At 37.3% G+C, this 12,989-nt stretch overlaps 2 protein-coding genes across 2 annotated transcripts in view; both read left to right on the forward strand.

The window, feature by feature from the left end:
• The window catches only part of LOC121428760 (A disintegrin and metalloproteinase with thrombospondin motifs 13-like), a 36,329-nt gene extending 34,782 nt beyond the window's left edge, over positions 1 to 1,547 (forward strand). The window contains exon 25 of the mRNA XM_041625578.1: positions 364 to 1,547. Coding sequence (XP_041481512.1) covers positions 364 to 522 — 159 coding nt within the window. The 3' untranslated portion in view covers positions 523 to 1,547. The remainder of the gene's footprint in view (positions 1 to 363) is intronic.
• Positions 1,548 to 6,214: 4,667 nt separating this feature from the next.
• The window catches only part of LOC121428979 (deleted in malignant brain tumors 1 protein-like), a 56,777-nt gene continuing 50,002 nt past the window's right edge, over positions 6,215 to 12,989 (forward strand). The window contains exons 1-2 of the mRNA XM_041625875.1: positions 6,215 to 6,555; positions 12,333 to 12,521. Coding sequence (XP_041481809.1) covers positions 6,483 to 6,555; positions 12,333 to 12,521 — 262 coding nt within the window. The 5' untranslated portion in view covers positions 6,215 to 6,482. The remainder of the gene's footprint in view (positions 6,556 to 12,332; positions 12,522 to 12,989) is intronic.

A 12,989-nucleotide genomic window follows, 5' to 3' on the forward strand; every position in this document is an offset into this window, starting at 1 on the left:
CTTTATTAAACGGTCCCTGGATACATAAATTCCATTCTACCAAAGGAAAAAAGTACAAAAGCACAATTATTTTCTATGCAGTAATTGATATATGATTACTAATTACAACATTAGACAACTTAAAAAAATACAACATTAGACTCGAGAGCAGAATAAAGTTCGCATGAGTTTGCCCTAATAATGATAAAGTCTAAACTTCTTTTAAAATTAATGATTAAGGATGTTATCAAAGGATTTCCCTTTAATCGAGAACATTAGTCTCATCCTGTCTCATCCCCACCCCCCCAAAAAAAAAAAGAAGTGTGCAATGTTACCACGTTTTAATACTTTTCTTTCTTCACTTTATTTTTCTTTTCAACGTAGATCAAAGACCTCGACCAGCGGTTTTACAGCAGTATATACTGTGGCCAACACGTCCCCTTCGGTTACGTCTCGTCCGGAAACCGGCTTAGAATCAACTTTTTTTCCAATTCGAACTTATCGTCATTGGGTTTCTCGGCAACGTACAATTTCGTTGAATGACAAACATAATACCGTTGGGAACTTAAGGTGATTCGCTGCATATTGGATGATTCCTGACACGAAGCTTGCCGAAAAATATGGCCTAGTTCGGATGATGTCAGGAATCCGGTTCTTAACCAATTTCGAATCAGTTCGGACCATTCTTCGAAATCCAAATAGTGTGTAGCTCAAAGGCGAGCATAATTTGATATGATAAAAATCAATCTACACTACACTATCATGACTATTACAAATCGGATGCATCCGAGAATAAATCAACGATGGTACGCCAGGCTTCGTGAACTGACACGAGAGTTTTTAAATCATGTAACAAAATTATTTATATCCCTAAATGACACAATTTGTGTTGAATATCAATCGATATGCAATATTTTTGTTTTTCAAAGGAATAGTCATATTGACCTGGTAAACTGCTTTCGCTATCAAGAATACGAGATTTGGACTTGATGTTAGCATTCAAAACATCAAATATTCGATGCGGGTTCTTTGTCAGTTTTAAAGCTTTCTTAAAGTGGAAAATTTATGGTTTATTGAAAAATGTCGGCATTATTTATTGTTTTTAGGGTTGCTATGTAATATTTATTTGTATATCAATATTGTATTTTTAAACGCAGAGCAATTGTTAATGTTTTACTACATACAACATGCAGGGCATGAAAGGAATTTTTGTAAAAACAAAAATATTTTATGTAATTTATATTTCATGACACTAATGTCTCGCTTATCTGTATTGTACATAGTGATTTATTTATTGTGTATAAAATATGAATCGTTTGAGATCTAATAAAATTAGGAAAGCTTTACACAATATACTGCATTTTTGCTGATCCAATAATGTATTATATGGTGTTAACACTTAATAATAGATTAAGTTTGAAGAACTCGCTTCACTCTAAAAACGAAACTTCTAAATCAGCATATTAGGACTTCATACAGTGTCTGCACTTCAGATACTGATTTGCAGCAATTAGGACTGCTACAAACATGACAAAAACCCATAAGGTGTATGACGAGCCATGCAGGACATAATACAATGACAAACATATAACTATTCATCTCAGTGGCGTACTTAGGATTTTTCACAGGGGGGGGCAAATTCGTCCCCCCCAAAAAATTACAAAAAAAGGGGAGCCTTCAACAACAAATATAGGATTTCGTACCAGAAAAAAAGTTGACAAGCAAAAAAAAAGGTATTAAACTTCAAGCTCGTCGGGGGGGGGCAGCTATCCCCCCCTGCCCCCTTAGGTACGCTAGTGATTCATCCGACATCTGCCCAATACATGTATTGTCTTAACCAATCAGAACAGAAGGGTATACTATAATACATCGACGTCCGTACTTATTTGTTCGGAAAAAAACCCTTTACTCAATCATTGCATAGAGTGAACACACATATTGCTCACACTTTTCACCCTCTCAAACTTAACCCCTCAAAAACGTTCTGCAACTCAAGTTTGAGCGGTGATAAATTTCTTAGTGTGCTATCATCATAATGTAAAAGTAGATAATTTAAAAGCATCGATATTTCTGTTTACAATCATGTGTCATTTGTAATGCTAGCTACGTGAGAGTTACACATTGGTACACACGTTCGTGGTTCGAGCCCACGTCAGAGAGCAGCAGCTTTACCGTGTTTACCCGATAATAGAAGACATAATTTTCTAACATTATGTTTTGGAAGTTAACGAATTCGTTTGCACATTTCATGCCAAGTCATGTCACTGCACATCAAGCACACATGATGTGCAATGGACACCAATTCGCAGCGCGACGCAGAAAGAAATCAAGAACGCAGTAAATGTATTGAACATGCCCCGCAAATGACAATGAACGGCTGGGAGGCCTTTCTCGGAAATCGGTGAACCGGAAAAGCAGTTTCGTCCTAAGTTGCGGAGTTGACAGAAAATTTAACTTAAAGGACAAGTTCATCCAAGAAAAATGTTCATTTGAATAAATAGTGAAAAATCAAACAAGCATTTTGCTGAAAATTTCACCAAAATCGGATGTAAAGTAAGAAAGTTATGACATTTTAAAGTTTCGCTTATTTTTCACAAAACAGTGATATGCACAACTCAGTAACATGCAAATGAGACAGTCGATGATGTCCCTCACTCATTATTTCTTGTTTTTTATTGTTTGAATTGTATAGCATTTCATTTTTTACAGATTTGACAATAAGAACCAACTTGATTGAACCATATACATGTAGTATTAAACAATGCTAATTGCACATTCATTTTCAGGGAGGAATTAATCGTTGTTTCACACGACAACGGGGAGAAAATTGTAATATTTCATATTTCATGTAATAAAATACAAAAGAAATAGTGAGTGAGTGAATGTCATCAATCTCCTCATTTGCATACCGACAAGGATGTAAATATAACTTTTTTTCAATTGAGCGAAACTCTAATGTCATAACTTTCTTATTTTACATCCGGTTTTGATGGAATTTTCAGTGTTATGCTTGTTGCATTTTTCTCTTTTTATTCAAATCAACTTTTTAAGGGGGTGGACTTGTCCTTTAATGTATGCTGTTCGTCATGAGTCCAGGGCGAAACTGTCGTTTTCATTCATCACTTTTCGATGAAACTTGGTTGATCTTTGTCATGAAGGACATTTGGCAATACATTATGTTCTTGGAAGTGGTTTCGGTGTGGTGCGAAAACTCGCTACTGTCCCAACTTAAACGAAGACGGTGCAACATTGAAAGATAACCATGAAAATGATTTTGACAACTTACTGTGACGTCTACCAAGAATCCCTCTAAAACCATTCTAGAAGATAACAAATTGTTCTACTGCCACCTCGTCCACCCACCACATGGTCTACTTTCATTTAGTCTAATGCCATTCCCATCCATCAATATTTCGTCAAACAACCATTATATTTGTTCCACTAACCATTTGGTCCAATCACCACTTTGTCTAATCACCATTTCGTCTACGACCATTCGGCTTATAACCAGTAAAAAAAAGGTTGGTCTAATTTCATTTTCATTCTTTTTTCACAATTTAACACTTAGTCCAATGAAACCTATTCTGGTATATGGACGAAATCGCTATTGGACCAACTGGTTATTAAACGGGATTGCATTAGACTAAATGAAAGTATAGACCATGTGATGAGTGGACGATCTGATGGTAGACCAAATGATATAAGACGAGTTGGCAATTGGACGAATTGGCATTAGACGAATTGGAAATAAGCCATCTACACAGACTGCAAACGTTACGTAATCTAACGTGCAGTAGGCTAATATATTTATATTCAGTGTGTGTGTCGTGGTCTAGTGGTTCTGACTCTCGCCTTTGAAACAGAGGGTCGTGGGTTCGAATAGTAGCCATTTTCCTTCAGCAAGATATTTATCCACACTGTGCTGCACTCGACCCAGGTGAGGTGAATGGTTACCCGGCAGGAGTAAGTCCTAGGATGCACTGAGCGCCGGTAATGGTAGCTCGAGCTAAAGCCGGGGTAATAATAGCAGTGCTTTGTATCCTCTGGCAAAAAGCGCTTTATAAATCCAGCTATTATTATCATTAATATTATTATTATAAAATTACTGGAATCTGACAGTGTTAGTAGCTCCATGGACAGAGTGTGGTGGTCATCTATCAATAAAAAATTTTGGTGGGTTTTCCCCGACGGCATTGCACGGCCCAAACTTTCCACGAACTTATCGCAATAAGATTAAATTAATCGGCTAATGACCGGAGCATCTGGACGTTTCTCATAGCAGCAAAGCCGGGATATTTGCATTTTATCCGGGTTGATGTCTGGGCCTGATAACAATTTTCACTGCCAAATCAGGCGATTACTCTGAAAAAATAATTTGATAAGCCCCCCAAATAGTATGAAAGGTTTCCATTTCCAAGTGAAGATGATTTTGGGGGGAAAATACCGCGAAAGGGAGTCTTAATTCAATTTTTTTAAAGGGTCAAAGTAGTAAAGCTTCCTTGAATCCATAGAGCACCAATAAACTATGTAATTCCTAACACGTTAATGTGCAGTTCGTCTGAACCCGTGTGCTATATAATTAGTCCAATAAAACAATGAAAAAAAACGATATGCCTAAATTGTAAGGTATCATAATCATAGCATGCACATTTCTTTTTTAGACTACCTTGATAAGGCTTCAGTCACAACTCAGAGCGGTGACCGCTCGATTAAGTCGGCGCCCGGACGGCTACTACCCGGGCCTGTATTCAGGGCGGCGAGTGAAAAGTGATCAGGCGCCACCAGAATTTTAACTCCGCGCTAAATCTTGGGCGACGCCTGAGCGATGCCCCCCCCCCAAAAAAAAAAAAAATCAGTGGTGCTCGATGCCCGGGAGAACCTGGCTAAAAACTCTCCGCCCGGTTGCTAACCAGGCTAATTTTCAGGGTTGTGACCCTTAGCCGATGATAGGGTGCGTTGCATTTATGCTATATGTATTTTCCCGTGTATTTTACATGATAAAACAAGTTTATTTTGGACACTGACTAACTTTAAAGATGAAATTTCCCTTTATCATGGGTAGTCAACAATTCCTTTACATAAAAATATACACAATTATGTGCGTGAGAAATGGCGTTTGGCCCTTTGTTGGATAAATGTGTATATTAGTGGGACATTTTATGCAATACAGTAGAGTTTCTTTGTATTTTTCTTCAAATTTATTTCAACTTGAGACCATTTTCCGTTTTCAGCCACAATGCAGAAGGGTATTTTATCAATCAGCACTTCAATGGGTGGGGGTTCACGTGAAAGCAAAACCCTTCATTATTATCGTTGCACTGCTATCATCAGCTTTTCATTTCATGATAGTCATAACAACGAAAATGATATGAATACTGATTGTAAAATCGTAAGCATAATCAAAAGATAATTCAATATTAAAATGAAATGAATGATAATAATAAATACCAGTGGTAATAATAATAGCAATAGTATAATACTAACAGTTATAAGGATAGCAAATGATTTTCATACAAATTGCGGGCAAATTCTTTAGTTCTCCCCACATTCCCCCAACAGAGATTAATTGAGTTTCCCCACGTCACATATCCTTGACGGAAGAAACCCATTGCTCCCCGATGGTCGAATCTCCTATGAAAGCTTTTTTATTAAGGTATTCATCATTGTTACGATGAAGATAAAAAGTTTTTTTTATTAAGGTATTAATCATTGTTATGATGAAGATTAAAAAAAAAATGAAAAAGGGCCTGGCATAGAGATTTTAAAATTTGCATCATCGTTGTGTATGATTTTCATGATTCTGATGATGATGATGAAGGTGATGATGATGATGATGATGATGGTGAATAATGATGATGAATAATGAATATTAATGATGAACATCATTGGTTCAGCGCCATTTTCTGTGAGAAACATTCGTTACATTATGTGCGTTGTAGAGACTTTTCCCGTAGTAAATGCGAAAAGTCCTATACTACGCAGTTAGAAAGCAGACGATGAGGAAGATAAAAGGCATTATTAATGTCAATTATTAACATTTTTGTTTATTTCTTGGCATTAATTTCTAATAATCGTTTATAAATTTAAGCAGTGCGACGTGAGCAGTGTATTAGATGCTTTGATGAGAACATCGACTTCTGTTTCCACCCTTGAGGAGATATCCGGGAACGCATTGAATGTAATCAGCATTTTGATGTCAATAAAAGAACGTGCGTCTGAAATATGGCATGATAATGATAATTTGGCGCAAAGCGCACTATTGCCCAATCATTATCGGTGCCTGCATTTTCAGTAATTGCGTCATAGTGCTTGCTTTTTCGCGATAATATAGAACTACGATGATATCTTCGAGTCATCATTCTGCGATTTAAACACCTCACCTGATGGTAGGATATTGAGAACGGCCTGTGTTAAACTTGAACTGTTTTTTTTTACTTGTATCCTACTGCACAATCGTCATTAAAAATTCATTTCAAGGCCCATTTTAGGGTCCTAGTTTAAGCATGGCCGACCGGAGGGGGTTTCTGCTTTATTTTCTCATCTCTTTTCTTTTGCAATGCGCTCCATCCCTACAAGGTAAGAAATCCTATCATCATTTCATTTTTTTTTCAGAATAAGAAAATAATTGGTTATTATCGCTATTATTGTTTGCCCGAAAAACATGATTTGAAAAAAAGTCTTCTTAATCATCTTTTTTTCAATTTATATACATGTATATTGGTTTTGACATGTCGAGATTCATATCATGGGGAGCTGCTGATACATAGCATCGTGTTGACCTCAGTTGTGTATAATTGTGTACGTTTATACATGTGATTTAGTTATGACAGTGGAACAATAACGAGTTGTTCCTTTGATGACCGTTCGTTATTTGAAAGATAACTTTCATTAAACGGTAAAGATCTAATCTCAAAGTAAATGAAAATTTCATTAATATACCAAAACAGATGGTTTCAAAACAAAATGCCCAGATGCCTTAAATGCATTTAAAGCATCTGAGCGTTTTTTCTGCTCTCCAACATGTTTTCATATTCATGAATTGATATTTTTCAACATTCATAAAAAATACTTCTTGTGCTTTTTTAATATGATAAAACATTTTGCAAGCTTAAGTGAAAGAAATATGAAATTGCATTATACCAATAAAATCAAATTGAATAAATATTAGCCCTTTTAAATATTGACCTTATATGTCATTCAAATTCGTGCCAATAAGATTAATCATTAGATTTGATGACATTTTGACAGAATTGGACCGTAAATCGTCTAAAAACATACATTTCTGATCGGTGTAACAACTGAAATATGGTAATTTGTTTAATGTCAACCTATTTGGTAACGTGCTATCATCATTTTTTTTTCTTTACCTAAAGAACTAATCATGTCAAGTTAAGAGCAATACAACAATTGTATGGGAACTAGAGAAAGAGATATTATCATTTTTAGAATGCAGCTAACGTAGACCCTATTGCAGAGAAGAGTCCAGGAGCTTCGCCCCCCCCCCCCCTTGGCGGCGCAAAAAGGGGAAAGAGGGAGACAAGAGATAAGAAAATGGGGGGAAAAATAAAAATGAAAGGGAAGAGACGAGTGAATAACACAAGGTTAGGAATAGACTTGGAAAAAAATATATATTTTATGTCACTATGTAAACTGCACCCTAAATTTTAAATTGAACCACTAGGGGTGCAGTTTTGAACCAGCAGGGTGCAAAAATGAACCCCAATCCCAGGGTCCCAGGGTTCAATTTTTGAACCCCAAATAAGGGGTTCAATTTTTGAACCCATATGGTGCTGATTTTGCATCAACCCTTCGGGGTTCAATTTTGAACCTTTATTTCTTAGAGTGTTCCCTGTTATTGGGATACATGTACATATCTTGCTCAAAATGAAGCTTTTGATTAGTGAGATATGTATAGGGCCTTCTTCTATACGAATCTATATGAACAGGAATTTAATGTCAAGTTGTTCGGACATGCCCTGGCATTAATTTTTAAAACATAGCCGCCGAATATGGTTCATGATTACAAAAAAAGTGATTACGATGTTTCGCGCGCTAATTAGTCCTACTTGATTAATGATATACATTTCCTTTTCATGATTTTCTACAAACCTTGGTTTTTTTCCCTTTTTAGATGCGAATATCAAACATAATATGCTCCACGTCCTCATTAATGAGACGATAGCGATAGTTTTTATGACAAAATAGGTCCATGATATAATGCCCCGTTTTGGGGGTCTTAACTTTTTAAAAAATGAAGAATTAAAACATGCAGCTCGCGCTTCCTGCTTGCATCATTTCTCCAGTGCGTTCCATATCCTCTTCACAGTTTCCCTACATGTTAAAGAGTGCTTGAAATATTACTTAAATGTTTTTTTTTTTTTGGGGGGGGGGTATCGGATTATATATTTCTTTTTAAATCAGCTTTCTCTTCGAGCTTGCATAATTTATTAAGGAAAATACCCATCATTTTCATAATGACAGAATGCCCCGTTTCTTAGTCTAAATGTAAGTAAAGAAACAGCTCGCGCTGGCCTTGATTATTTGGATACAACGATTCTTCTTTAAATAAAAGGGACTTGATTCTAATCGGAATATCACAAAAGTTCAGCTGGTGTTTCGCACTCGCATGATTTATTTGGGAAGAAACCCATCGGTTTCATTATTACGGAATTTTAAAGAGCGCCCAGTTTTTAGGTCTCAATCTAGACAAATTTCAGCTCGCGTTTTCGCTCCCAATAAATGTTTAGCTACATTCCTATCCTGTTCATGTATACAAAAAATGTTTAGAATATTCCATTTTCAGGTCTAAGTATTAGAAATTTTCTGCTTGTGCTTTGCGTGATCATTGATTGTTGGTATACAGTAGGGGGAGGCGGGATAAGTTGAGCATAGGGGCAAGTTGTGCCACCACCCGCAGGCCAATTATGAATGAGTCAGACATTGTGGTGTCGTATTGATGACCCCACCACATTGTTCTCAACTTTGACAAAAAAAAGTAATTTTTTTAGAGGTAAAAGTACAAATTTCAGCCAAAAAGGTTTTTAAAAAGGTGCTTTGTTACCCCCACACGTCTTTAAATATAATTTAGAAATAAGAACAATATTGTTAGTACAGGTATGGATTCCCATTCTTTTCATAGTCTTTTACATGACGGATACCGACATAAGAAATGTTTGGATGCGAAAATATCGCATTAAGTTCGGACTGGGGTAATTTGAGCCAGCCAACATGGGGCAAGCTGAGCCATAGTAATTCTCATGGTAATGTATATATTAAAAAAATAAAAAGCCATTGATATGCACGCAGAAAGGAGCAAATTCACACGACAGTTCTTTTTTCGTTTATAGAGGATGTTAGAATTCATAGAGAATTAGCAAGTGAAAAGACTTTAAATAAAAAAATACATGCTGGTTCTTCCCGCATACATTTTGTACATAGTTTTTTGATCTGGTTCAACTTACCCCATAAGGTGGCAAAATTTACCCCACAGATGGGGCCAGTTTAGCCATTTGACATCGTTTTTTCAAAGGTCCCAATGATTTTCATTGTGGGGGTAGAAAGTAAGAGGTGAAAAGTATTTCCCAAGAATCAAATCTAAAGGCTAGGTACTTATTTCTACAATATTATTAGTCATATCAATTCTAACATGCAAAATGCAAAACAACTTACCCCGCCTTCCCCTATTATTGTCTTCGCGAGTCACTGCAAACATTCAGGCCAGTATATGGAGATTTTAGCTTACGCTCGCCTCGCGCTCCGTAGATTGATTGGTCAGATAGCCATCTTTGAAAGCTTAAAAGTGCCACCGAGATGTTGAGATAATTATCTTGGGAAGTCGACATCATGATAGCAAAAGATCAGATGACGAGATCCCGGATCTCATCATGTCCACATCTTTCAGAAGACATGATCAGATGACAAGATCCCGGATCTCATCATGTCGACATCTTTTAGAAGAGATGATCAAATGACAAGATCCTGGATCTCATCATGTCGACATCTTTTAGAAGAGATGATCAGATGACGAGATCCCGGATCTCATCATGTCGACATCTTTTAAAAGAGATGATCAGATGACAAGATCCCGGATCTCATCATGTCGATATCTTTTAGAAGAGATGATCAGATGACGAGATCCCGGATCTCATCATGTCGACATCTTTTAGAAGAGATGATCAGATGACAAGATCCTGGATCTCATCATGTCGACATCTTTTAGAAGAGATGATCAGATGACAAGATCCTGGATCTCATCATGTCGACATCTTTAAGAAGAGATGATCAGATGAAAAAATCCCGGATCTCATCATGTCGACATCTTATAGAAGAGATGATCAGATGACAAGATGTTCGATCCATGATCATGTCATCTGATCATCTTTTCTAAAAGATGTCGACATGATGAGATCCGGGATCTTGTCAACTAATCATCTCATCTAAAAGATGTGGACATGATGAGATCCAGGATCTCGTCATCTGATCTTTTGCTATCATGATGTCGACTTCCAAAGATAATTATCTTAACATCTCGGTGGCACTTTTAAGCTTCCATACCCATCTTATCATTGGCGTCGATCCATTTTTCAGATTGGGGGTTAAAATAATTAACGTTCCAAAGGCGCTCGATCGTACAAAACACCCCACACACACACGTATGTGTGTATATATATATATATATATAGGCACCGGCGTTCAAAGCTGGGGGCCCGGGTTCGATTCCCGGCAGGGACATTTTTTCGGCATCGCCAATTTTTCCAAAGGGTAGATAGCTCTGGGGAACCTCGATTTAAGCTACGCCTACCTTTGTTCTCATCATAAATTTCTTTACAATATATATATATATATATATATATGACTCATGAGACACAGACACGTATCTCACCAACAAGTTAATGCGAGCGCGAAGCCCGAGGATTTTTTTTTTAGTATACTGACAGGAAAAGCATGCCTGCTTAGGACCGTTTGTAACCCTAACCCTATAGTAACTCATGAGGAGGATACATATCTCACTACACTGTACACAGATAGTACGAGTGCCGAGAGTGAGCTGGCCTGAAAACTTGATATTCTTAGCATTTTTTGGTACCAATGATTAAGATTTGTATCTAAAAGAAGAATAGATGCGATCGCGAAGCGCGAGCTGAAAATTTTGACATTTTGATCTTAAAAAATGACAGTTTAATATGGACGTTTTTTTTAAAAAGAACAAGATATATATCCAACAAAAGATGATTGCAAATCGAAGCAGTAGTTCTTTTGAGGCTTAAAACTGAAAACGGGACATTTAGGCCTACATTCACCTATTTAATCATGAAAACTATGGGTTTCTGTTACAGAAATGGTGCGAGCGCGAGCTGAAATTTTTTATATCCCAATCTAAAAAGCGGACATTTTGAGCACGATTTTAAATAAAGAACGAGTTGTGTATCTCATTCTCGCTTGCTGAACATTACAATCTTGTTTTTTTTAATGCATATCCGGAATCATTGGGGGGGGGGCAAAATGATATGTTTGCCCCCCCCCAATATTTTCATTAGTTGGGCGATCGCCCCCCTCCCCCCCCCCAACCAGGATCGACGCCTCTGCATCTTATCCATGATCAAAGATATTGATCAGGGTGCCGTAACACAAAGGTTAGCAAGTAATCGTTAGATGAAATAAAATGAAATTAAAGAAGGCGCGGTAGCTCAGTTGGTAGGGCGGATGGTGACCCGGGCTCGATTCCCAATTGGAGCGCTCGTGCCATTTGGTAAGGCATTTAAACCCTCGTTACCTGGGCTCCGTAACACAAAGGTTTGCGATGAATCGCAAATATGAAAGAACCGCACTGATTGGCCCCTGGTCAGTATTTTAAACCCAATGCGCGTGTAACATTAGTATTGATTGGTCAGTTCATTTAGCGATTGATCGCTATTCTTTGTGTTACGGAGCCCAGGTTTTGTTCAGTAGACTGACTAGGAACCAATCAGAATTGTTCTTTCAAATTAGCGATCAATCGCTAACCTTTGTGTTACGTGACCCGAAAAATTCATGACATTTTCGAAATTTTGATCCCGCACTTCGCACATGTCGCATGTTTTGATTAAGGTTCGTGGGATACCGAGCTAAAAAGCAATAGTTTATTGGAGAAACCGTGGATGAATTAATATAACCCCCGCCCCCCCCCTTCTCTCGCCCCAATTAGCGAAAGCAGCTTGTTAAAAGGAACTAAACGGGGCGGCGCTGTTTGGTTTGGTACCAATGAACCACAATTGGTTAAAAAAAATATTAACATTTTCTGCAAATTATCGCTTCATAATTTTGCAGTATTCATGATAAATTTGACATATTGATATCCTCAATATTTATTACAGACTGTCCGCCTCCAAATGTTGATTCAAACGTCGAAGTAACACCAGATCAATCGTATTACTCATCGTACATGTACGTTCAGTTTTCGTGTCCTCCCGGATATTCGGCTACAAATGGTTCTACATATTCTTACTGTTACCCGAGCAGCTACTGGTACCCAGACATGTCGCAAGTTATATCATGCACAGTAGGTAGGTAACTCATTTCACATTGCATAAAGATAATTTTTTTTTATCTTTATATGGGGATTATTATGACAGCCCATTTTGGTCGCTATCATCAATCCCCACCCCCCCCCCCCATACACACACATGGAAAAAAAATCCTCCAAATAGTCACCCTTTCCCCAAAGGAGTGACGGTAACCCAAGCTGTATCTCTGTTTCATATCGCAACCATATATAACAACCTATAGACACTTTTACTCTAACCAAATCAGACGGAGGTGTACATGGTTTATATGAGCAAATCTTAAGAACCTTAACATTTCTTTGACAAAAATGTGAGTTTTCTGTCACATTTTAGAGCCTTGGCTTTGGAAGCTTCAGGATATCAAATATGTACGAGTTAACTCTCGTTGTTATAGTGGTGATCTTATAGAACTGTATGGTTGGGTAATAAATGAATTCTCCCATTTCCCTCTCTTACTCTATTATTTTA

Source organism: Lytechinus variegatus, chromosome 15 (assembly GCF_018143015.1).
Source record: "Lytechinus variegatus isolate NC3 chromosome 15, Lvar_3.0, whole genome shotgun sequence".
NCBI classification, from domain to species: domain Eukaryota; kingdom Metazoa; phylum Echinodermata; class Echinoidea; order Temnopleuroida; family Toxopneustidae; genus Lytechinus; species Lytechinus variegatus.